Source organism: Bidens hawaiensis, unplaced genomic scaffold (genome assembly GCF_021521415.1).
Source record: "Bidens hawaiensis isolate Kalapana, Puna unplaced genomic scaffold, B.hawaiensis_p1.1 tig00019810_1, whole genome shotgun sequence".
In the NCBI taxonomy this organism is placed as follows: Eukaryota; Viridiplantae; Streptophyta; class Magnoliopsida; order Asterales; family Asteraceae; genus Bidens; species Bidens hawaiensis.
The window spans coordinates 69429-95302 of NW_027493012.1; the positions used below are offsets into that span (position 1 = coordinate 69429).

The window sequence follows — 25874 nt, forward strand, 5'->3', positions numbered from 1 at the left end:
GTGACTGAAGCAGTGATCAAGTTACATACACACTTAAGAGAATGTGTTCATCACCATAGTTGGTTCACTTGAGGAAACATAACATCAGAGGAACTTTGAGAAATACGTCAAACTCTCGAAGTTCTTCTGGTGTTGATACTTCCTAAAGCGAACCAATCATAGTGATGAAATTACTAATTGTGAGGAAACATGATTTACGTCAAATGTTAGGAGTGAAATGATTTGATACAAGAATTGACATGTGTTTCTCAAGGCCACGTCCAGGATCGTCTCGAGATTTCAAGTATTCAAGACAAGTAATAAAAGATGATTCTTATATAAAAAAAATATTAAAAGGTTGACAATAGTTGTAATGCTTCATAAGGTCTAGACTTTTTTAGATAGGTTAATAGACATGTATAGATCTTTTTGGACTCTTATTGGTTTTTTTTTGGCCGTTTTCAACCCCCCCCCCCCCCCCCGGTTTCACCAATTAAGGTTAAAAGTTATATAGATAATTTATTTTAAATATTTTGTGCCCTTACTAACACCATGCCCTAGACTGCAGACGTCGGTCGAGTCCCGCGTGGGATCTCAGATGACCCTGGCCACGTCCAACTCCACTAAGAGGTCTCATTTGCAAACATTATGCAAGACAAAGAAAAACAACTCGACTGATGATTAAAACAAATGTCAACTGAAGCTCTCGAAGTCCATGAATAAACACTAAAGGACCCGTGCTTATCCTAATCAATTTCATAGGTTAGATTTTTATACATGTAAGAATCGGTTTTGACCATGCTGACCAATAACCGGTTTGTTGTTAAATAATATTACGATTAGCGATAAAGCGATATTTGCATCTCTATATGTGCATGGGCATGCCTAGCATCACTAATAGCCAGGCAGATCCAAGGCCACAACTAGTGGTGCACAAACCGTTTAGTTGAAAATCGGTTATTTTCAAACTGGTTATTGGTCAACGGTCAAATAATCGTTTAGACCGGTTAATAGGGTCGGGTACTAACCGGTTTTGAGACAAGAAACCCCTACCCGGTATAACCGGTTTCAGGTATAACCGAACCAGTTAACAGTAAATCACGGGAAAAATTGGTTTTTTTAAAAAATAAAATCAAGTAACCGGTTCGGTTAACTCATTTGTAACCAGTTTTGGAGATCAATAATATAAACCGGTTTCTAACCGGTGGTTCGAACCGGGTAGTGATGGATCAGTTACTAGTCAGTTAGGTTTCCGCATAAGAATCGGTTAACCGGTTAGCTTGTGCAACTCTAGCCACAACTCTAGGCTCGGTGAAGGGATTTGAAGCAGGCTCTGTGGAGTGTGGCCCTGTGGCTCCAAGTAATGGGCCCTTGATGATACCTTCTATGTATGGGCTACAACAAATAGTGTTTTTTATTGTTGTTAATGGGCTTAGGATATTGGACTTTGGAATCTTTTATTCAAATTGAATTAATTTAACTCAAATGTAGTCAAAGCTAAAATTATATTTTCTATTAACCGAAAAACGAATGATATTTCTTTAACGGCGTTTTAACTCAGAAAGTCATTAGGCCCACCAATAACCATACCCGATTTCAACACCTTAGATGAAATTTCAGCTATTTCATTATTCGTTTAACGCTCCAAAGATTCGAACTCAATGCCTCTCCATAAAAATACATCTGACGAAACACAACACAACTGACATCAACCAATTTAGTTGATTATCTAATAACTAACTTGAACTTTAATTTAATAATAATAATTATTAAAACAATGAAACATAACAAGATAAGAATATATCTAACTACACATGCTAACGAGGAATCACACCTATCATCCCAACAAACCCTCTTTAAGTTAAGGGATGTGATGTGACTCGCTAACCCCACGTAATTCAATTACATCAATTTCGTTATAAATGGAATGCACAAATTTGAATTATATTAATCTACAAATACAATTAAAATACTAAAATAACACAGACATCGTGTTATAAATATAATAGACCAACTAAATTATAATATTCTAAACTATAACTAATTATCAAACAATAATTTATATTGAAAAATTTACACTCAATATCGCTTACAATGAGAATATGTTCCTCACTTTGCTCATATCAATTTTCATAAACGAAATCAGAGTGAAATATTGTGAATATTCAATTATTATGCAAGTTGTAACTTGTAAGAATATGATTATTATGTGAGTATGATTAAGTTTAGCAATGAAAGTGAACGCCTCAACTAGGGATGAGTAATAAGCAAACTGTCAACCGAAACCAAATGAAACTAAACCGAAAATAACTGAAAATCATTAAAACGCTTCTTTTGTATCCTCGGCTAACTGAAATTAACCGGATCGAATAATTCATATGGTCATATATTTCTAGCTTTTGTAACTATATTTCATGCATTCAATGTTTTATACATTCATTTCATGTGTTTATACATTAATTTCACGTATTTATACCTCAATTTCATGTATTATTACCAATTTAGCTCAAGTTTTGTGTTAATTATTACCAATTGGTCAAACTGATCCAAACTAAACCGTACACGGTTGTTTCTAGTCTAACTTATTAAAATCATTATTTGCTAAATAAAATATAGAAATTAACAAGATTACCAAAAAGAGATACCTTATATTGTCTTATTTATTATTATTATTATTATTATTATGAAACCTAAGTTCGATCTTCACGTGTATGACAAAGGATTTAAGTTGATGTTAGTAGTTCAAATCCTAGCCTCACTCGGGTTTTCGTCCCACCGTGTGTTATGCCCAAGAATTTTGCTCTTGTGACGCCACGACTGTCAAGTGATGGTTTTCAAGGAAACGCACAAATCAAACTCTGAAACCAACGTTAACCCGATTAACTTAATTGTAAATCTGGAATAAAAACTTGTACATTACTCTACATGCTGAAAACAACAAAGCCCGTCTTCCATCGTCAACTACCAACAAGTGATAATAATCTAATATCTAATAATAATAATAATAACTCTAAGCCACGTCATCACCGCCGCATACACCGTGATCTATACATTCTACTCCGCCGTAACAACTTCCACGCTATGGCGGTGGCGACGGCGGCTTCCACTAGCGACAACACCGCACCTCCGTCACAATCCATGGACAAATCAGCTACAACTAACTCGTCTGATGCTGCAACCTCCGGCGAATCTCCGGCGGCGGTGTCAGATCCGGTTGATAGCTCCGATTTGTCTCGAAGATCTTCCGTACAGCTAGAGTTTCAGGTGCGATTAGGTTTTGTAACGGATTGGAGATTGAGATAGAGATTGAGTTGACTGTTTGACCTAATTGTTTGTTGATGATGTGTGTGTTTTCAGCCGTCGTTGAGGAGTGAAGAGTATCGGCAGCTGTTTCGGCTTCCTCCTGAAGAAGTAATTATTATCATTATTATTGTTACTGTTGAGGAGTGATGTAAACTAACCGAACGAACATGAACACTTAATCGAACACATATTTTGTGTTCGTGTTCGTTTATTAAATAAAGGAACATGTTCGTGTTCGGTTGATTAAATTTAAACAAACAGTTCACGAACATAAATGAATATATATGAACAAATGTAACTGAACACAAATGAACAAATATAAAACCATTAAGTAGATGACTATTCAAGATAATATTTAACTCTTTTCTGTTAATATTTAAACGAACATAAATGAACGGACATAAACGAATGTTCACGAACATAAACGAACGAACGAAACATGTGTTAATGTTTGTTCGTTTAATTAAACGAACTTCCTGCTGAACAATTCACGAACAGTTCACCGAACATTCGGTTCGTTTACAGGTCTAGTTATTAACATTTGTTGTGTTGAAGCTATATTTGCTCATTATTTTGCTAGAACAGAGAGCAGATATGAAAAACTAGATTGATTTTATTTGAATTGGATTATATCGAAAACTTGGATTATGACATGGTGAAACAAAGTTATAAAATTGGATCAATATGTCCAATTGAATCAGTATGAGTAGGAAGTAGGACAAAATTATAAGCAATCCATGGATGAAGATAGACAAGTAGATTTCTAATTTTTGATAGTAACTAAATCTTCAATTTTTGTTTGTAGGGAATAAACTGAAGCAAAAGATAGCTATTAAATAATGCCTTTAGTTTAATAGAGAGATCCGGACCATTTTTTTTTTCCAATCCTTCGATAAAAGGATTCATTCTCTTCATAAAAAATAGGAACTAGAACCGATAAGACCAATAAAGATGTCGTTTTATGACCTCTCCCTGTATATTCTTCTGACCTTACAACCTTTACCACAATGATGCTGTCCATAGATCATATTATTTCGTGGATTGATTTCCCTTGAGGGTCTAAGGTTCCATTGCGTGTGCTCGGGGGAGAAGTTTTGTGTTTGGACTTTAGGGCTTTAGGATTTAGGTATTGTTTAACATTTAATTTTTCAGGTAGGATGGAGAATAGAGTTAGGATTATTGGTGATTTGATCATGCTATTTGTTGAGGTTATGGTTATTGGATGCATTTGCGATCTCAGCTGTAGGATGTTACTTAGTTTTATCATTTGAAGATGTGCATTATAGCATAAAGTTTAACCTCATCATAAAATTTTAGAAGTTTATGTCACGTCCAATGATTTAATCATGCAGTTTTTGTGTCACCTTCAATGATTTAGCTTGTACCTAAGAGGTCTCTGATTTTTTGGTTTCTAGTTCTGTGGCTGTAGTATAGTTGGTATTTGATTTGCTTATGAAGATGCGGTATGTGCTGCAGATAGTGAATTCCAATATAGTTTCGTGTTAGGTCCGGAGGCAGTAATGTAGATGTGAGCACATAGAACTTGTAGCTACTTGAGCAAACATGATAGTTATTTTTCTAATATTAACAGAATATTGCAGTTATATGGTTGGCTTATGTAGAGGCTGTATGTATTGCAGATAGTGAGTTTTAATATAGTTTATCCGTGTTAGGTTTGAAGTTAATGATGTGGTTGTGAAGACCACATTGAATATGTAGCTAGTCAAATAAACAGAATAGTTATTTTTCTAAAATTAACAGAATATTTTATTAAGTTTACATAGGTGCAGACACAATTTAGTGATTTGAATGAAAACAATTTTGGAACTCTAGTGACTAGTCTAGTTAAAGAATGTCTACTGTGCCTGTTGGTTTATATTGCTAAAACTTGTGTATTAGATTCACATTCTCTAATTTATCTCAAATTCTGAAAGCATATTATTTTTCCTGTCTTTCTTTAACTTCTGTTTATTAGGTCCTTATTCAAGATTTCAACTGTGCATTGCAAGAGAATTTCATTCTTCAGGTTTGTTTGGTCCTTTGTCTGTTTAATGTTGAGTTTCTAAACATTGTTCTTATCTTGATCATTATTCTATAACTTATTGCATGTATTGAGCATAGTTGTCAATAGCGACAATAGCGCCCGCTATAGCGCACTTCATAGCGTATCGGCCATATGCCGCTACATGTTACTTGGCGGCCAAATAGCGACAATATAGCGACTTCCGGTGCCGGAGCAACAGTTTTGGCCGGGAACAATGAAGAAGAAGAATACCTGGCTGAGTAGCGGCTGGGATCTTTGTTTTAGGTTTTTTAGGTTTAAATAACTTTACATATTTTAACATTTAACCCCTTTTATCTTTCAATTGTTTGTATTTGGTCCCTAAAACTTATCAACTTTAACATAAAAGTTTGAAATTAGTTTGTGTATTTCAATATTTAGCCCTTCTATTATTACTACTTTATATTTAGTCCTTAAACTTATAAATCTATACACAAATAAGTTTAAAATTGACATATATATATAACGATTATAAATTGCTATTTTTTTATTTATAAATTTTTTTACTACTTACCGCTAAACACGAAATAGCGGTCACTATTTACCGCTATTCGCTATGTAGCATATAGGTAGTGTGTCGCTATTTACCGCTATTCGCTATTGACAACTATGGTATTGAGTTCCCTCAGCTACTTTTGGTAAATGAGTGTGCACATTTTTTTAGTTTCTGATTATTCTTGCTTGATATGTTGTAGGGTCATATGTACCTGTTTCTTCATCACATATGCTTTTACTCAAACCTATTTGGATTTGAGACAAAGGTGCTTTTATGAACCTAAATTCCATTGTTTTCTTAAGTTATTTTTTATGAAACACGATGTTAATCAATTTTGAATGGTGGTTGTTCACATGCAGAAAATAATTGCTTTTGAGGAAATTAACTCAGTAAAAAGAGCAAAGACTGCAGGAATATTCCCTACAGCCATAGAACTAATAGCTTCAGAAAAGAAGGTATTATAACTGACTGTTGTTTAGTAATTGAAACAGAAACAGTACTTATGTTTTTTCTGGGCTCTTTTAACATGATATATACATTAGGCGATGACATCTTAAGTTCTTAACTTGCTTTTTTTTCTGCAGTATTTCTTTACATCTTTTTTATCACGTGATGAAGCCTTTAAGCTTATTAATGATGGTTGGGTAGAACATGGAAATGGAAGTAAAGCTATTTCTGGTTAACAGGTTTCTCCATCTTTAACACAGCTTACAAATGATGATCAATTGATAACCGTATCTGTTACATTTCTATAGTTAGTTATACTTATCTATTTTTGCAGGAATCGTGATCTGAGTTGATTGATGAAGAGCCTGAAATTGTTATGGTTGAAGATCCAAATGAAGCCAGACCACCAGGGGAAGATCTTGAAACTGCAAACAGAAACATGGGTGACGTCACTCAAGAAGATCCCAATGGTACGCGTGGCATTGAACCGGAAGTGGCGGTGACGCCATCAGGAGTGCAAGACACAATAGACGAGGACACAGTTCTTGTTCAAAATACTGATTGTTCATCTTCTGGAAAGTCATTTGCATGGGAGATGGAGGATGCTGATGCACCCGCGGGTTAGTTTCTTTTGGATGATTGATGAGTTACACTTGTTAACAGTTAATGTTTAGAAGTATAATGCATCACCTTTTTTCATGTGCAGTCCCCGGGGAGTATACTCTAGCTGCTGAATCTACATTTCCGGTAGCATTATTTGTTTAAATAGAGTAATGACTACATTTTGTCATGTCAATATGCACTAGAAAGTTATATTTCTGTTACTTGTATCTCTTTTGCAGATAAAGGTGGATGAGTTCTTTAGTCTCTTTTTTTCAGATGAAGCTCTCCCTTTTCTTGAATCATATCACAAAAAATGTGGAGATAAAGGTGACTTATGTTATATATTATGAAATTGATATAATTCACTTGATCACTTCAATATTAAATATAAATTTAAATCTTTTTGTTTTCCAGATCTTAAGTGCACATCATGGAAACCGCATGAACAACTCGGTCATGCTCGTGAAGTATCATTCCAGCATCCAATCAAAATTTATTTTGGTACGTGTTATAATAGAATGTGTAATTATATTGTATTTATTTATCAGTAAATAGCTATTGTTGTTGCAATGTTAATGTTTCTTTTTCTCCTTTTAGGTGCTAGGTTTGGTACTTGCAATGAAGTACAAAATTATCGAGTTTACAGAAACAGGTAGACTGCATTTTCCCTGTTAAAATGATTTTTTATTACACCATTTTTGTAAACTTTCTAAAGGCTGTGTAAAATATTCTTGTGACACATTTATTTACAGTTTGTTTATCAATTTTAATTTATTCCTACCTTCAATTTGTACCAGTCATTTGGTTGTGAAGACATCACAAGTGATCAATGATGTTCCCTATGGGGACTACTTTTCCGTGGAGGTATGCTTTTCAAATAAAATATAAAATATCACGAGTGATCAATGTGTTAGTTTTTTACTTGAGCAAGGCAGTGTTTAATGATTACATTTTATTTTATATGTTTGCAGGGGTTATGGGATGTAGTAGCAAATTCAATAATAGCTGCACGTTAAAGGTGTATGTGACTGTGGCATTCTCCAAGAAAACCATGTGGAAAGGTTTGCATTGCTTATATACTTAACCAAATCTGGTTACATAATTTTAAGGAAAATTCAAGAAACATCAGAATTTTTATTTTATTTATTTATTTATTTATTTTTATAATAAGGCGATGAAAATTAACGGATTTACAATTTTCAGGGAAGATAGTGACGGCTACGGTTGAAGAGTGTCGAGATACGTTTGCAGCCTTCATAGAACTTGTATCTTCTTTATTCTCCATCCTATATAAAATTTTATATAAAAAAATAATTATTATTATTATTATCAAGGGTCTGATAAAAGTTTTAGTTATAAATTATTTACATTTTTTTCACAGGGACATGCTTTACTAAAACAGAAGACTGTTAATAGAGAAGGTAACTTTTATAAATGCTACACTTGTGCGATATTGATATCAAATGTGGTTTGTAATTTATTATTTATATTTAACTGGTGTTTCTTTTCAGCCAACAACCGGATATCTGAGGTAAACGTAGGACCACCAGTACAGGCCCCAGACCAATTAGTACCGCCATGCCAGAACGGGGACATAACGATGACACAAAGCGTTCCACAGATTCAGGAAGTGAACACTATCAACAACTCATATCAAGGGCCTTCAAGCGGTTCAGCGACTGCTGTCTCCTTTTTCAGAGATTCTGTACCAAAAATGTTTTCATCGTTCAGGTCTCAGAATCAGGTCCCGTCTTTTGTTTTTATCCTTATGGCTGTGGTCATCCTTCTAATGCAGGTACATTTTACTTCCACTTTGTTAACTTTACTTGGTTAAAAGCTTGTGATAAAACAAAAGGGACTCGTAACGGATCAAAACACGTTATCATTATGTTCGGGTCAAAACAGGGTTGGGTTTGACCCAACAAAACTGTTTTTGTTCATTTTTCAGAATTATTTATATTTATATTTGGAAATCAAATTGTAATTTACATCTGTTGATCAAAATATAAAATAATTTAAGAGGTTGTAAGCATTTGAGTGCGTTTTAGACAACTTTCTACCGTTTTAATAGGGGTGCTAAACGGGCCGTGTTCATGGGCTGGCAGGTTCATCCTGAACGAATATTAGCAGGTTGACACGAACACGACTCTTTTTACCCCATTTTCTGTTTTTCATTTTTCTGTTTCATATTAATATTTAAAAGTACAACTTACAACAAGAAAAAATACAAATTGATGTAAACAGTTATATTTTAGTTATAAAATCTTAAGTCAATTTCTATTCAAGTTATAAATTTTGTCATAAGTTATCCAACTAATTTAAATTGTGATATTAAACACTATAAAAAAATGGGTTAAGCAGGTCAACACATGAACCTCTCGATTTGGCACGAACACGGCCCGTTTACCAAAACAGGCTAACGGCTTTGTCAATATGATCTTAACACGTTTTGCTTTGTTTGACTCGCTTCCTTGATAGCTAACTTTTTTTTTTATTTTGCCTGTTAAAGAGTCATTACCGATATAATACTTCCCAAGGCACACCAAAGTTAATGTCATAAATTCAGTCAGTCGAAATTTGATAGTAGAAACTTGGGTTTTCACTTTTGACCCGAGCCCATTACCCAACTTCCAGACCCATAGAGACTACCAACACATTCATTTTGCTTTCGGTTTATGCAGATGAGCATTGTTGTGCTACTACTGAGACCACAAACCGTCCAAGTAGTTTCAGACACGGCTTGGATTACCAAGGCCCGCATAGACAGAAGGGCAGAGACGGTAACATTACTAAACAAACAGATGGACCATCTTAAAGAGGAGATGATCATCGTTGAAACATTACTCGAAAAAATGAGACACGAGCATGATATGTTATCTGTTCAGGTTAAAAAGCTAACACTTTAAAAAAGTTAGCATTTGTGAGGTATGAGTATAAAGTGTGAAGTATAAAGTTCGAGTCATGTATGTGTGCATTCTCATTTATGTTCTTTGTGTTTATTATTCATAAATTCGATATGTAGGAGGTAAGTTGTAATCGAGTTGTGAACATGTTAAAGAGATGCCAAAAAACTGTATAGTCATATCGGTTATTATGCTTTTCGTTACACCGCGTTCCCTAAGTTTTGCTAAGGTGTTAAAACTTATTTGTATTGGTGATTACTATTGTCTTTAACTTAATTTTATTTGGTTCGGTTTGGTTAATAAAAGGTAGAAAAATACTGTCGCCATTTTTATGCAACTTCGTCTCTAATTTATGCTACTTTCGTGATTTAATAAGTTACTCGTTTAATTAAAAAGACCGTTTTTAAGCGTAAGTCAAAACCGACTCCCATATCAAAATCTGTATAGCATTCGTAAGACTATAGTCAAGAATCAATATCAAAATATTAAACAGCTTATATAGAGTATGATTCAAATTAGGGCCAAACAAAAAGAACCTAGTTATGGAAACATTTATGTGAAAGTTAAAAAAAACTAATAGCATGTGAAATAATAAAATTTTCAACTGGTTTCTGCAACATTTCCGAACTGCCACGGGTTAAATTCTGTTGTGGTGACGTTAACCTCTTCAACGGTGCTAGATGTATCAGCAGCAGCTCGGTGATCTGTATATTTACCGTTGTACTCATAAATCTCCAACTCACCCCATGGTGTTGAAGCAATTTGGTCAGTCTGGTCAAACCATTTCGGGACGAATTCTTTACCCTTTGACTCTCGAATCTTTTTCTCGGCTCTCTGTTTCTCCTCCAGACTGCAAAACAAACAAAAAACGAAGCCACGTTAGGTTCGACTTTTCAACATTGTTTGTGGAAGCGGCATACGTGTTTGACGTTATAATAGGATAATATCATTATCACGATTAGTATCATAAAAACCAGCATACTTTCGCATTTTTCACGAAAAAATCACTCAACACAATTTTGTCATATTAAAGTTGCTAAACAAATCATAAAATAAAAAAAAATTAAAAAAAAAAAAACAACTTTGCTATATTAAAGACCTTACAATTATTATTGTGAAATAATATTTAAAATAGTCACTTTTTACCTCTTAAAATATTAAAAATTTGACAATATCCAACTTTGTTTTGCACAAAAGACTTATAAAATCTTATTTTGATCAATTATTTTAACAAGTCATTATTTTAAATATTCTTTTCACAAGTACATACATTCTACGCAACAGTAAGGACTTTAATATAACAAAATCCAAAATGCGAGTGTGTGTGTCAGTGTGTGTGTAAGAGAGAGAGAGAGAGAGAGGTACATGCTCTTTTCTGAACCGGCTTTAGTCAAGTCACCCATCTTGAGCGCATATCTATCTGGTCTTAAACGAGAATCCGATGCAAATAGTTTCTTCGGTGCAGTTGTAAAGCTGTTTAATTTATGCGCAAAATGCGTATACTGAAACTTATCATCTGCAGGGGCCTCAGCAACTCTCCAAACCTCCATATTTCAAAATAATAATAATAATAATAATAATAATAATAATAATAATAATAAAATATATATATAACTAACCACATTTATTTTTATACTTTTTTTTTCTATTTATGTTAATGCAAACTCACTTCTTTAAGTTCGGTTTTCGGAAGCGGTTCGCCTTCCAAATCACACGGTTGATAACTCATGGACTCGTTCCATTTCCCCGTCATTAATATCTTTGGTTCTTCATTCGCATTATACACGTATCCATCCACTTCATAACGACCCGCACTGCATAATGTTGTTACACTGTTAAATAGTATTCTGACATTAAACAAAACGTAAAAGATTTTTAAAGTACGCACCCAAACCAACCGCAGGGTTGAAAGTACAGAACAACTTTATCTCCTGTGGTTAAATTGTTCAAAATCATCTCACCCGGAGAATCTATCCATGTTCTTCCAAATATTAAGTTATTAACTTTCGTCGGTGGTGGTACTAAGTCTAGTAGTACTCCGTCTTTCTTTAGCTTTAAACGAGTTCTGCAAGTAACATATTACTACTACTACTGCTACTATTATTATTATTATTATTATTATTATTATTATTATTATTATTTTATAAACAAGAAACCGAGTTAGTTATTTACCTTCCGAGAGGATATACTTCAAGAGAGTTACCAAGAAACTTGGTCTTCACCTTTGAAGTTATATCGTACACAAAATGCGCGTTTTCAGCGTGTGCAGCACTTATGGGAGGATGATGACTAACCTGATTAATATTAATTGTTAAACTATTAGTCACTTCTTGGCATCATTAGGCCTGTAAACGAACCACACGTCAAGTTAACAACTTGTGAACCGTTTGTCAGAAATTTCGTATATTTAATAAACGAATGAACATGAACAAACGCACGAACATGAACACGTGTCTCGTTCTTTCGTTTATGCTCGTGAACATTCACTCATTTAAATTCTTTTAAGTTTGTTAGTTTACATTTGTTTAACTTCGTATATTCATATAAATACTCCCTCCGTCCCATTAAAAGTGTCCACGTTTCCTTTTTTTATTTGTCCCATTACAAATGTCCACTTTCAAAATTTATTAGCCAATTTCCAAGTTTACCCTTAAACACACAACTAACATTAATAAACAATATTGATGGACCCAATTTCCAAGGGCTTTATTGTCATTTGGTAAGCAAAAAAACAATAATTTAATCTACCTTAAACTTTGTGTTTTTCAAACAGAGGGAGTAATTTTTATGCATTAAAACTTAGTCTGCTTTTAATAACTTTTTACGTCCAAAACATTATTCTTCACATTACTTTTAACTGGTTTTAACTTTTAGCTCAGTTATATTCGTTCATCTATGTTCAGTTACGTTCGTGAACAATTTTTCATTTATACTGTTAATAAACGAACATAAACAAACACAAACATGTTCATTTTCTTTACGAATGAACACGGACAAGAAAATCCCGTTCCAGAAAATATTCATGTTCTATCATTTGTTCGATTACAATTAAACGAACGAACACGAACATGCTCTGTTTGCATTCGTTTTAGTCCGTTTACAAGCCTAGACATCATACAACAAATACAGCAAAAAAATGAAATAAACCAAAAAACACAGTAGTGGTTAAAAAGCTCTTAAATTAATAATCTTTGTGAAGAAAAATGACCCTAACAAAAAATAAGCATGTACATAACTTAAATTGTTAAGTATACCTGTTCTGCAATAAATGTAATGCCACAATGATTAACCATCTCATAAGTTTCACCAAGAATCGGATTAAACGGCTTCCATGTTCGTTGCAACGCATAATATACTGATATAAACCAGGATGCTGCAACAAGAAACAAACTTTATATTTTCAAGTTTTTTACAAATATATGTGACACGCTTATGTAATATAGTAACAGATTTTGTAGACCTGTATATACTAATCGCATGTACGGATCCTTGCATTCGTCTGCTAACTCTAGAAGGTCGGAATATTCCATCAACTGCAACAAAAAAAAATTTAAAAAAATAATAAATAATAAAAATAATAAATAATAATAATAATAATAATAATAATAATAAAAACAAGGGGAAGGTTCATGTTCATTTTAATCTTAACATGAGAACGTAGGAAATAATACTGATTTATTAAAAAAATGAGAACGTAAGAAACAATACCAATCTCCATAAACAATGATTTATAATAACAAAGAAAAAAACCTAAAAATTACAACAAAAGAATCAAAATCAAGAACAAAATAATACCAGCATATACCAGCAAATACTTATAACAGCAAAAGAAAAAAATCTAATAATAACATCAAAATAATAATAATAATAATAATAATAATAATAATAATATGCAAGAAGCAAAAGTTAAACATAATAGTGAAGTTGAACAAATATTAAACCTCTGCCATTTTTTGCAGCATTGTCATGGGCTCAAAAATGAGTACTGGTAGAGTCACCATTGATGTTATATCAGCTCCAACATACTTCTGCATTGACCTCCAGTAACTGTCACGCTCCTGCGAAAACAATGTAAAATTAAATAAATTACAAATGGCGAGATTTATAAAAAAAAAAATTGTTTACTGCACCTCCTGCTTCCATCTGCCTTTTTGTGCTTCCACCTCTGCATCATCGGTACCGCCTTCGGGATTAATAACTTCAAGACCTTCGTAACCGAGCAAGCTAAACAAGAAAATAATTAAAACATGTAAAAAGTTCATTTTTACATAATCTTTTTCGGAGTTTTTGCATTAAAACACATATAGAAGCTATTTCAATAAACAAAAATAAAAATAAAAAAAACAATTAAAAAAAAAGTAACTTTCTTTTTCCACAAAATTGAGCTTTTTTTTATTACAACGCCTTGTACGTGTGTTTATACGCAAAAGCTTTCAAAAATATTATGCAAGAATGAAATTTTCACATGTAAAGAACTCATTTTTACATAATCTTTTTTAAAGTTTTTAAATTAAAACACATGTAGATGCCGTTTTAATTAAAAAAATAATTAAAACATTTATATATATATATATATTAATACATATAGATATGAACAATTAACAACATTCTATGAAGTTCTGGGTGGGTTCATTTGGGAACCAGGGAACCATATGTTTTTCAGAGTTTTTCATATAAACACATGTAGAAGCTATTTTGATTTAAAAAAATTAAAAATATAAAAAAATAGTAAAAAAGTTACAAAAATGAGTTTTTTTTATATTAGAACGCCTTCTACGTGTGTTTATCTTCTACGTGTGTTTATCTGCAAAATCTCCCAAAAGGATTATGTAAAAATGATTCCTTTTTACTTCTAAGTTTTAACACGTAAAAAAAATCACTTTTCCATGTAAAAGAAGGAAAAAACACTCAACTTTACATAATCTTTTTCGGAGCGTTTGCATATAAACACATGTAAAAGTTGTTTTATTAAAAGAAAATAAAAAGATTTATAATTTTTGTTTAAAACACGTTCTTCATGTGTGTATACGCAAAAGCTCCGTAGGAAATCATGCAAAACCAAAAATATAAAAAAATAGTAAAAAAAAACAAAAATGAGTTTTTTTATATATTAGAACGCCTTCTACGTGTGTTTATTTGCAAAAACTCCCAAAAAGATTATGTAAAAATGATTCTTTTTACTTCTAAGTTTTAACATGTAAAAAATTCATTTTTACATATGAAAAAAACTCAATTTTACATAATATTTTTCCACAGCTTTGGCATATAAACACATGCATGCAGAAGTCGTATTATTAAAAAGAAATTAAAAAGATAATAAAAAGATTTATAATTTTTGTTTACAAAAATGGATTTTTATTTATTATTAAAACGCGTTCTTCATGTGTTTATACTCAAAAGCTCCGTAAAAGATCAAGCAAAAATAAAATTTTTACATGTAAAAATCCACCAAATTGTTAGTAATTGATCATCACTGAATGGATACAAAATGATATTAATTATATACAAAATGATATCAATTATATATGGGTTAAAGCTAAAACATTTTTAACATGTAATAGATCAAGAATGATTCATTACCCATTAACTTGCATCTTAAAGCTTGAGAAACTGGAAGCGATGGACGAAAAGAACCCGCTGGGACTACCGCGGGCACTGCCACCGCCTGCCGGACTACTACCGGCACTGCTACCGGAAGCCGGACTACCACCACCACCACCGCCACCTTTGTTTTGAGCCATATGTATTCCCCTTATTAACGGATCAAGAGATTAATATTATTATTGTTGTTATTATTTATATATATGCATGCAATGAAGAATTCAAGAATTGTGTAAAGAACATGAACTCAATCCAAATCTTGGGAATTTGAAAGAACATGCGATGTGAAACTAGATCATTATTATTATTATTAATTATTATTATAATAGTTATGCCATGCATGCTCAATTTTTCTTTTTCTTTTTCTTTTTTTAACGTAAAACAAATAAAGTCCAGTTACCCTCAAACTGGTTTGAAACCGATTATGTAGAAACCAGTAGGGGTGAGTAATAACCGAATTGAGTAATAACCGAATTGTTAACCCAAACTGAACCGAAAACCAACGGAACCGAACCACACTGGACTCTTCATTTTATCATATTTTCCAGCTTTTTTTTTCTCTATTTCATGTATTATACGTATTAATAGTTTAGTACTATCATTTTCATATATTTATATCTCTATTACATGTACTAATATCTCAATTTCATATATTTATACCTTCATTTCATGTATTTTTAAGCAAAACTTTAGCCCATGTTTGATATCAGTTATTAACCGACCGAACCGATAATGATCGGTTTGGTTCGGTTATTGCTAATAACCGAACCGCGCACACCCCTAGAAACCAGTTTGGAACTGATTGAAACCGTAGGTTTGGAACAGGCTTGTAATTTTCTCTACCGAAACCGATTTCAAACCGGTTAACTACCAGAAACCGGCCAAAAACCGATCATAACCCCAACCGAAACCTATCATAAATAGTTTTTGACTTTTGTTGACCAAAACAAGCTGGTTTTAACCCGAACCAGTTTAGGGTTTGAAACCAGTTTGTGCACATCTAACCCGGTGTATTCCAATAATAAAAGATGAATCCTGTTTTAGGGAAAATCCATAGCCTGAAGGCCCACTGTAATAATTCCAAGTTAGAGTTGGATTCGAGTTTGAGGCCTTACAAACTATAGCCCAAATTTTCACGAATGATTTTTAATTTAATACTACTATAAGATAATCTATTTGATTTTCTTATTATAATTTTAAATTTTAGCTCCTACATTTTTCTCATAAATGTTGGTCACCTTTAGAGCAAAGTGTAATATAGGTTAATGTATAAAAAGTTTATTGAAGTATACACATTATTGTTTTTATTTAAAATAAACTTAGTTACAATGATTTTCTCTTCTTAGGTGGAACTAGAATATTTAAGAGCATCCACAACAATAAAGTTTATTGGAGGTTAGGATAAGGTGACAAACAAGCAGACTTGAGGAGACGAACTTTTCTTGTTGTGAAACAAATTTGTAATGGTGAGGTTTGTAAAAACATGCAATGAAAGAGTCTTATGACATCCACCGTCACATTTAACCTCACTATATCATATGTTATTTTTAATTAGTTTGTGCATATTTGTTGTAGAAAAAAAAATTAAGTAAATTTAAAATCTACTGTCTAGATTATGTGACGATTTATGAAGTTAAATAAATAAAAAGGAAGAATGGAAAGACAACTAATGAGAGAAAAGAAAGCAAGTGGTAGAGAAAATTTCAATTAAATATTGTCTTTTTGGAGTTTAAAGAAAAGAAAAAAAAGTGTAAAGATTTTAAATGATAAAATTCATTTCTTTTCAAATACCTTCAATTTGAAGGGATTTGTTATGAATGAACTGTGTGTAAATTTTTCATTCCATTTGTTTCCTAAAAACAAATTAAAAAACATTTTTTTACGACATATTTTCATATCATTTATTTTTCATTGTTATATGAAACTCGGAAGCACAACGTAAGGTGAAGAGTTTCGTGACATATAAACTTATCGTGTCAATTTAACAAACATGAAAAAACCATGTGAAACATTTGGAGACGCACGTTTACACCGTTTCATGTATCTTGATCTAGTTGGATACACCATCTGTTACTGCTAAGAAGAGAAAAATTATACATAACATTATACTTTCCGCGTGGTGGATCATTTGGTGGACTCGGAATGAGACGGTTTTTTCCAGAAAAGATAGAAGAAAAGACTTTATTTTCGACTCTCTTTATAATTAGTTGGACTGAGTGGATAAAAAATATTCTCCTTGTTATATAGTCGTACTTTGTTGTTATCTAACTTTTGTTAATTTAAAAACCGTTCAAAAAATAAAATAAAATTAAAGACAAAATAATTAGGCCTCACGACATCTGGCTAGCTTACTTCAGGTATCACCTAGCGTTGTCTGTTAAAAACTTAAAATGCTAAAAGTAAAAAACAAAAATAAAAACAAATAGTGTGACATATAAATAAGAGCCCTAATTGATAGTGAGTCAACAAAAGTCGAAACGCAGCAGCAAGCAACAGAGATCAATGGCGATAATGGAGAAGCTGAAGATGTTCCTCGTCCAAGAACCTATTGTTGCCGCTTCATGTCTTATCGGCGGATTCGGTATTATTATTATTAATGTAAACCCTAATTTTACTTCTGATTCAATCTATACTGGATCTATACATTGTTTTATTATTATTAGTATTATTATTATTATTAGTTTTAGTTTTTAAGGTTTGGATTGAAACTATAGCTGAATTTTCAATGTGCTTTTCTTAGTTAGGGGTGTGAACGGTTTGGTTCGGTTCGGTTAAGTTGAACCAAAAACAAAAACTTCAGTTTTTTTGGGTTTCGATTTGGTTCGGTTTTGGGGTTTTTTCAGTTTTGTCATTTGAGCAAAATAATAATAATAATTGGCCCAAAATGATGAATTTAGGCGTGAATGAAGTTTTAATCTAATAACTAATTGATATTTCGGGTCAGTTTGGGATCAAATTGAACCAAAAACCGAAACTTTGTTTTTTTTTTCGGATTTAGTTTTGGTTTTGGTGCGGTTTCAGTTTTTTTGGTTTTGCCATTTGAGAGAAAAAAAAGGCTAAAAAATGGATTTTGGGCCGAGTCATGTTTTAAATTAATAACTAATGGATAGTTCGGGTCATTTTGAGCTAAATTTGTACCAAAAACCAAAACTTTGGTTTCTTTCGGATTTCGTTTTGGTTTTGATTATGTTTCGGTTTTTTCAGTGTCGTCATTTGAGCCAAAAAAAGGCCCAAAATAATGAATTTTGAACAGCATCATGTTTTAATATATTAACTAATTGATAGTTCGGGTCATTTTTGGCTAAATTTGAACCAAAAACCGAAACTTATGTTTTTTTCAGATTTGTTTTTGGTTTTAGTTTTGTTTCAGTTTCAGTTTCAGTTTCTCCAGTTTTACTGTTTGAGAAAAAATAAATTGACTCAAAGTAATGAATTTAGTGATGGAATAAGTCAAGTACATGCATGCACGTGGTCATTTGAAGTTTGTTTTGTTTTGAATTGTTCACCGGTTCTTTAGGAGTCACCGGTTCTTTTGGTTATTTCCTGTTTTCTAGATTAGTTTGTTTATTTCCGTTATGTACTTCTCTATTTAAGTAGGTTTGCTCATTTCAATAAAGTTATCAGTTTGCTTTGACATCAATACCTGTGTTCACTTTAACATTTGGTATCAGAGCAAAAACAACGATCAAAGAGAGAAAAAGAGTAGCAATCATGAGCGCTGAAAAATTGAAAGTTCCGGTGTTCGACGGGCACTACGATCATTGGAGAGAGATGATGGAAAATTTGCTGCGAGCAAAACAGATGTGGAATCTGGTTGATCCAGGCATCATCGAGCCAGCCGTGGGTGTAGCCCAAAGTGAAGCACAGAAGAAGACCCTGATTGATCTACGCGCAAAGGACCTACAGGTGAAGCATTACCTGTATCAAGCAATTGACAGAGTGACGTTCGAGCAGATCTTGGATAGGTGAACATCCAAATCGATTTGGGACGCCATGAAACAGAAGTATGAAGGGAATGCTCATATCAAAAGGTCCATGCTTCAGAAGCTCCGTCGAGACTTCGAGATATTGGAGATGAAGGCCACCGAGTCGATAACAGAATATTTTGGGAGAGTATTGACGGTGGCCAATCAGATGAGAAGCAACGGGGAGACCATGACAGATCTAGAAAATCATGGAGAAAATTCTGAGAACCCTTACCGAAAAGTATATGTTTGTAGTGGTGTCCATCGAAGAATCCAAAAACACAGAAACAATGACGGTAGACGAACTCCAAAGCTCGCTCCTTGTGCATGAACAAAAGTTCAGAAAACCAGAAAAGGAAGAGGAACAAGTTTTCAAGATGGAACAAGGTGATAATTCAGGCATAAGGGGTCGTGGAAGGGGGCGTGGTAGTCCTCGTGGTCGTGGACGGGGACGTGGAAGACTGTTTATGAATCGAGAAACTGTGGAATGTTATAGATGTCACAAGCTTGGACATTTCTCATATGAATGTCCAAATTTCAAAGAAGCAAACTTTGCCGGTTTTGATGAAGAAGAAGAAATAATGTTGATGGCACATGTGGATCCACTTGACATCAAGAATGATGAAAAGCAACATGCTGGTGAAAAGGTTAGTGTATTCATGGCACAAAGGGGGTATGAAAGTAGAAATTGTTTGTGGTTTTTGGACTCAGGTTGTTCAAACCACATGTGTGAGGATAAAGAAAAATTTGTTAATTTAGATGAAGGTTTCTCTAACTCGGTTAAGCTAGGTAATAATACCCGAATGAAAGTAGGTGAAAAAAGGGCAAATTAAGTTGTTCTCTTATGGGGTCCCCTATGCTATTAGTGATGTGTATTATGTACCCGAGCTTAAGAATAACCTACTTAGCATAGGTCAACTTCAAGAGAGGGGCCTAGTCTTTGTCATAAAAAATGGAGTGTGTAGAATATATCATGATGAAAGAGGTCTATTGTTTGAAAGTGTTATGACAAACAATAGGATGTTTCCTCTAGCTGAGCAAGTTAATGGGAAAAGTACAAATAGTACTTCTGTATGTGACAAAAGTAAAGAAAAGGGTATGGAGAAAAGTTTGTATTCTAGTGATGGTGACATTTCAAAGTTGTGACATGAGAGATATGGACATCTCAGTGCAACAAGTATGGGCATACTACAACAAAAGGCTATGGTCAAAGGTATGCCTTTATTTACTATTAATGATGACTTGTGTGGTGATTGTTGTGCTGGGAAACAAAGTAGAGAGGCAATTCCAAAGTCCAGTACATGGAGAGCTAAGGTTATTCTAGAGCTTGTGCATTCAGATATATGTGGTCCAATTAAGCCCTCATCCCAGAGTGGCAAGAGGTACATTCTCAGCTTTATAGATGACTACAGTAGAAAGGCTTGGGTGTATTTACTAAAAGAAAAGTCGGAAGCCTTTGAAAAATTCAAGATTTTTAAAAGTAAAGTGGAAACTGAAACAGAAAAAAAAATAAAAGGGCTCAGAACTGATAGAGGGGGAGAGTACTTGTCTGAAGAGTTGAAGAAGTTTTGCTTAGATCATGGCATCAAACGACAGTTAACTACGAGACTCACACCACAACAAAACGGTGTGGCGGAGAGGAAGAATCGCACGGTTATGAACATGGTAGTTACTCTTCTAGTAGCTAAAAAAATGCCTAAATATTTTTGGGCAGAAGCTGCTGTTTGGAGTTACTATCTACTCAACCGTTGTCCAACTAAGGCTCTCAAAGACATAACTCCACAGGAGGCTTGGAGTGGAGAAAAGCCGAATGTTGAAAATTTAAGGGTTTGGGGATGTCTTGCTCACGCACATATCCCAAAGGAAACACGAACCAAACTCGATAGCAAAAGTCAGAAGTGTATCTTGGTTGGGAGAAGTGAAGAATCTAAAGCTTATAGATTAATCGATCCACAAACCATGAAGGTAATAATAAGTAGAGATGTGTTGTTTGAGGATGGTAAAAGTTGGGATTGGGAAGTGAACAAGAAGAAAGATGAAGCAGACACTTTAACATGGGGGGACGATGAAAATGTCCAAGTGGGTTCTGATGTCCCATGTGAAGAAACCAGTGACCAACATAATGAAGTTGTGCCTAATGTTGCCACTGGGGAAGCCGAATCAAGTGATGCAAGACCAAGGGAGGGTAGACAACGCAGGCCCCCGTCTTACTTGCAAGATTATTACACAAGGGAAGATGAGTTGAATGCAATGGAGGTAACTCATCATGAACCAACAACTTATGAAGAAGCAAGTCAAGAAACTAAGTGGAAAAAAGCCATGGATGTTGAAATACAAGCTATTGAAAGAAATGGTACATGGGATCTTGTTGATCTACCTAAAGAAACAAAGTGTATAGGGGTGAAGTGGGTCTTTAAAACGAAGGTGAACGAGCGAGGAGAAGTCGAGAAACATAAGGCTCGCTTGGTGGCTAAGGGTTATGGTCAAGAATATGGTATTGATTACACGGATGTATACGCACCGGTGGCAAGAATGGATACGATTCATCTTATGATAGCAGTGGCTGCACAGCGGGGTTGGGACATCTTTCAAATGGATGTCAAGTCCGCTTTCTTACATGGAAGCTTGGATGAAGATGTGTACGTACAGCAACCGCAAGGTTATGTAGTAAAGAATAAAGAGCACAAATTTTACAAGCTCCGCAAGGCATTATATGGATTAAAGCAAGCTCCTCGTGCTTGGTTTAGTCGAATTGAAGGTTACTTTATCAAGGAAGGTTTTGAAAGGAGTAATGCAGAGCACACACTTTTTATCAAGAAGAATTTGAAAGGGAATACTTTATTTGTTAATGTATATGTGGATGACTTGATTTATACAGGTGATGATTTAACTATGTTGGAAGAATTCAAGTGTTCTATGAAAAGGGAGTTTGAAATGACAGATCTTGGAAAATGAGGTTTTTCTTGGGAATTGAGGTACTACAAACAGCAAATGGTATACAAATATGCTGGTGAAATATTAAAAAGGTTCAATATGGTAGATTGTAACTCGGTGTTATGTCCAATAGTTCCGGGTTGCAAGCTAAGGTCCGATGAAGGAGAGAGAATGGATGAGACTCTCTTTAAGCAAATAATTGGTAGTCTCATGTATATCACAACAACACGTCCCGATATTCAGTTTGTTGTTAGCTTGATCAGTAGGTATATGTCTAGCCCTACCAATATTCATTTTGAAGCAGCAAAGAAAGTTTTGAGGTATTTGCAGGGAACTCTAGACTATGGAATATGGTATAAACGTGGGGGGGAAGGGTTGTTGGAAGTCTACACGGATAGTGACTTTGGTGGTGACACTGAAGATAGAAAGAGTACATCCGGTTATGTTGTGATGTGGGATGGAGGTGCGATTGCATGGTCATCGAAGAAACAGAAGATTGTGATACTATCTTCTACCGAGGCTGAATACGTGGCGGCTACAGCTTGTGCTTGTCAAGTATTATGGATGAGAGGAGTTATTGAAGATTTCGGTATAATGTTGGAGGGTAGTGCAGTCATCAAGTGTGACAATACGTCTACAATCAAACTATCTAAGAACACGGTTTTCCATGGGAGATGCAAGCATATAGGTGTGCGGTTTCATTTCCTACGAGATTTAGTTAAAGAGGTAACAATAGTCTTGGAGCATTGTGGAACAAAAGACCAAGTTGCTGATGTGATGACAAAGCCTTTGAAGAGAGAATTGTTTGAAGTCACGAGGAAGAAGCTTGGAGTATGTTCAGTGAAGCATGTTCAGTAAAGAACAAACTAGTTGGGAATGTCCATCTAGTTTGAGGGAGGGAATGATGGAATAAGTCAAGTACATGCATGCACGTGGTCATTTGAAGTTTGTTTTGTTTTGAATTGTTCACCGGTTCTTTAGGAGTCACCGGTTCTTTTGGTTATTTTCTGTTTTCTAGACTAGTTTGTTTATTTCCGTTATGTACTTCTCTATTTAAGTAGGTTTGCTCATTTCAATAAAGTTATCAGTTTGCTTTGACATCAATACCTGTGTTCACTTTAACATTTAGGCCTGAGTCATGTTTTAAATTAATAACCAAGTGATTATTATACATTTTGCCTATAAAGTATTTGAAATTCTAGAAATTCAGTTCGGTTTTTAGTTTTTGACGGTTTTGCCATTTGAGCTTGAAAAATTATGGGCCAAAATAATGAATTTAGGCCTGAATCATTATTTTAATTAATAACTAATTAATTATTATACATTTAGGCTAAAGTATAAGATAATCTAGGAATTTGGTTCGGTTCGGTTTTTACGTTTTTTATTTCATGCAAAACCAAAAGCGAAAGTTCAGCTTTTACAAACACATAGAACCAGACTGTCAGTTTTTGTTATGGTTCAGTTTTTTCGATTTCATGCTCACCCCTAATTCTAGTCTTTTACCACGGTTCCATGTTTAAGTGTTTAGTTTCATGTAAAATGAAGTAATTTAGGTGTTTACAATAGAACTAAATATAATATTATTACTAGCAGTTTGTAAAAATTATCTTGTTATGAACGTAACTTTTATCGTGAATTTTAGGGCTGTTTCTTCCTGCATTCGTGAGGCGATGCTCGATTCCTTTGAATCAACCAAGCAAGTTCCTCCACCCGTATTAAGCGATGTAAGTAACGCAATCACTTTATGTAATCTAGATTTATGTTAGCAAAGATTAGTATTTTTAAAAGAGGTTTTAGCTTGTTTATCTAATCTTTTAACGGACTAATCCACGTGGTTTTAATTAGTCAATTACTCAATCAGCTAATTATGGATCATTGCAGGTGGTTGCAGGTATGGCAGGTAAAAAGTAACTGCTCTTCGGTTCCATGAAACAAAGAAAATCGAGGTCTATTATTATTATTATTAATCATTGTTTTTTGTAATTTGTACCCTTTTTTGATGATGCTCGTTTACTTCGATAGACCTTGGTTAATAAGATATATGTCTGTTTTGTATTGTAAACTAAAATTTTCATGCTTACAGCATCCTTTACGTCTTGAAACTGACTTACATTTTGTTATAAGAGATGATTAATGGGTTATCATCTACTCATTTTTCACTTTTCGGTCTGGTTTTTACGCTGCTATGAACATTTTAGTTGGGAGGGCGAGTTTATATAGCAGATGAACTTATTTTAGAACTTTTTCTAAAGGGGCCAACCCAACTTAATTTTGTCCAGAATCCGTTTTAACCCGAACAAATTATAATTTTTTAAAACAATAAGTTTTGGCCCAAGTTGCTCTGAACCCGCCCAACTTCTCAATTTGTGGGCTTACTGGTTAACATATATTCCCTTAACTGTGCTACTTGAACATTATAAGTGGTATTTAGTTTATTTAACAACCTAATATTAAATTGATCTTATGTTTTGTTAACATTTGACTTAAAGGCGCACAAAATACCCGGTTACATACCCGACCCGCAGGTAGGACCTGGTATAGAATTTCTCCCCAAAGTCGTACCCCCAAACCGACCCGGAACCGGATATACCCGGTCAAAACCCAACCCTACCATACCCGAAACTCAGAAATACTTGGAAAACCCGGTCAAATACCCGACTATACCCGGAACCGGTTCCTACCCGACCCGTTTTGACCTTTGTTGACCATATCCGGATCCAGTTCCTACCTGGTTTCGGTTCTTAAAAATACTCGGTTTGTGCACCTCAGCAATGACCTCTCCTAGATCAACTTGGGCTTAATCAATCTTGGTTTGGGCCGGATTCAACTGGGCTTAAATTTGCTATAAACAAATGAAATTTTAGTCATGACTCATGAAATCATGATTTATCTCAAATAGACGTGCACAAAAAAACCGGTTCCGGAACCTAACTGGTGGAACTGAACCGGAACCGGTTCCAGTTCCAACCCGGTTGGTACAATACCCGGTTTGGGTATTTTTCTATCCGAAAATCGTACCCGGTTCTCATATTTGTATGTTAGTATCAGTTCCAACCCGGTTCCTACCCGGTTCTTAATTGTAACCGGTTCGATTCGTACCCGGAAAAACCGGTTCCGGCGGGTTTTTTTTGAAGAGTCAAACAAAAGTCAAAGTAGCCGTTGGAACCGGTTCCAACGGTAATATAGCCGTTGGAACTGGTTTTTTAGCCACCAATTAGCTGTTGGAACCGGTTCCAACGGTAATATAGCCGTTGGAACCGGTTTTCGAGAGACAATAGATCCGTTGGAACCGGTTCCAAAGGTAATATAGCCGTTGGAACCGGTTTTTGATGCCCAAACCTATATATAACTTGTTTTCCACCACTAATTTCACCACCAAACTCAAAAACAAACTAAAATACTACTCCTTTAGCAAACCCGTTCCGTTACCCGACCATCCAACTAAATATTATTATGGCACCCATCAAAAAAACTAACAAGAAGGCTAAGAAGAGTGTTTTTGTTGCCCCCGTTCCTGTTACGGAGGACCCAAGGGTTGTTACGGTAGTCAACCATAACCGCAACCAAGACATATGGAAGAA

At 34.2% G+C, this 25874-nt stretch overlaps 1 protein-coding gene and 2 pseudogenes across 3 annotated transcripts; 2 read left to right on the plus strand and 1 right to left on the minus strand.

Annotated features, from left to right (window-relative positions):
- The first annotated feature begins 2975 nt into the window (after positions 1-2975).
- On the plus strand, positions 2976-9972 carry LOC143559345 (protein VASCULAR ASSOCIATED DEATH 1, chloroplastic-like; annotated as a pseudogene). The gene is made up of 17 exons (XR_013139923.1): positions 2976-3243; positions 3337-3390; positions 5258-5308; positions 6040-6105; positions 6200-6295; positions 6425-6526; positions 6622-6907; positions 6994-7034; positions 7130-7217; positions 7305-7391; positions 7488-7542; positions 7688-7754; positions 7862-7951; positions 8094-8155; positions 8272-8311; positions 8402-8685; positions 9572-9972. The product of XR_013139923.1 is annotated as a protein VASCULAR ASSOCIATED DEATH 1, chloroplastic-like (transcript).
- Positions 9973-10389: 417 nt separating this feature from the next.
- LOC143559344 (oxysterol-binding protein-related protein 3A-like) lies at positions 10390-15534 on the minus strand. The gene is made up of 10 exons (XM_077047945.1): positions 15374-15534; positions 13924-14017; positions 13735-13851; positions 13254-13326; positions 13048-13166; positions 11966-12087; positions 11682-11858; positions 11463-11607; positions 11159-11337; positions 10390-10643 (listed from the first exon to the last, which is right to left on the minus strand). The coding sequence occupies exons 1-10, from the start codon at positions 15532-15534 to the stop codon at positions 10394-10396; spliced, it is 1437 nt and encodes a 478-aa protein (XP_076904060.1). The 3' UTR covers positions 10390-10393.
- A 2280-nt stretch (positions 15535-17814) lies between these two features.
- On the plus strand, positions 17815-24434 carry LOC143559331 (uncharacterized; annotated as a pseudogene). Its single transcript, XR_013139918.1, has 3 exons — positions 17815-17975; positions 23936-24017; positions 24175-24434. The product of XR_013139918.1 is annotated as an uncharacterized LOC143559331 (transcript).
- Positions 24435-25874: the final 1440 nt, after the last annotated feature.

Bases quoted from the DNA above. Each gene is read 5' to 3' on its own strand.
- LOC143559344 (XM_077047945.1), bottom strand. From the start codon at position 15,534: ATGGCTCAAAACAAAGGTGGCGGTGGTGGTGGTGGTAGTCCGGCTTCC. The intron at 13,167-13,253 runs GTCTACAAAATC...TTCTTGTTGCAG, and splicing joins CATGCGATTAGTATATACAG to CATCCTGGTTTATATCAGTA. The intron at 11,859-11,965 runs GTAAATAACTAA...TGTTACTTGCAG, and splicing joins GAAGTATATCCTCTCGGAAG to AACTCGTTTAAAGCTAAAGA.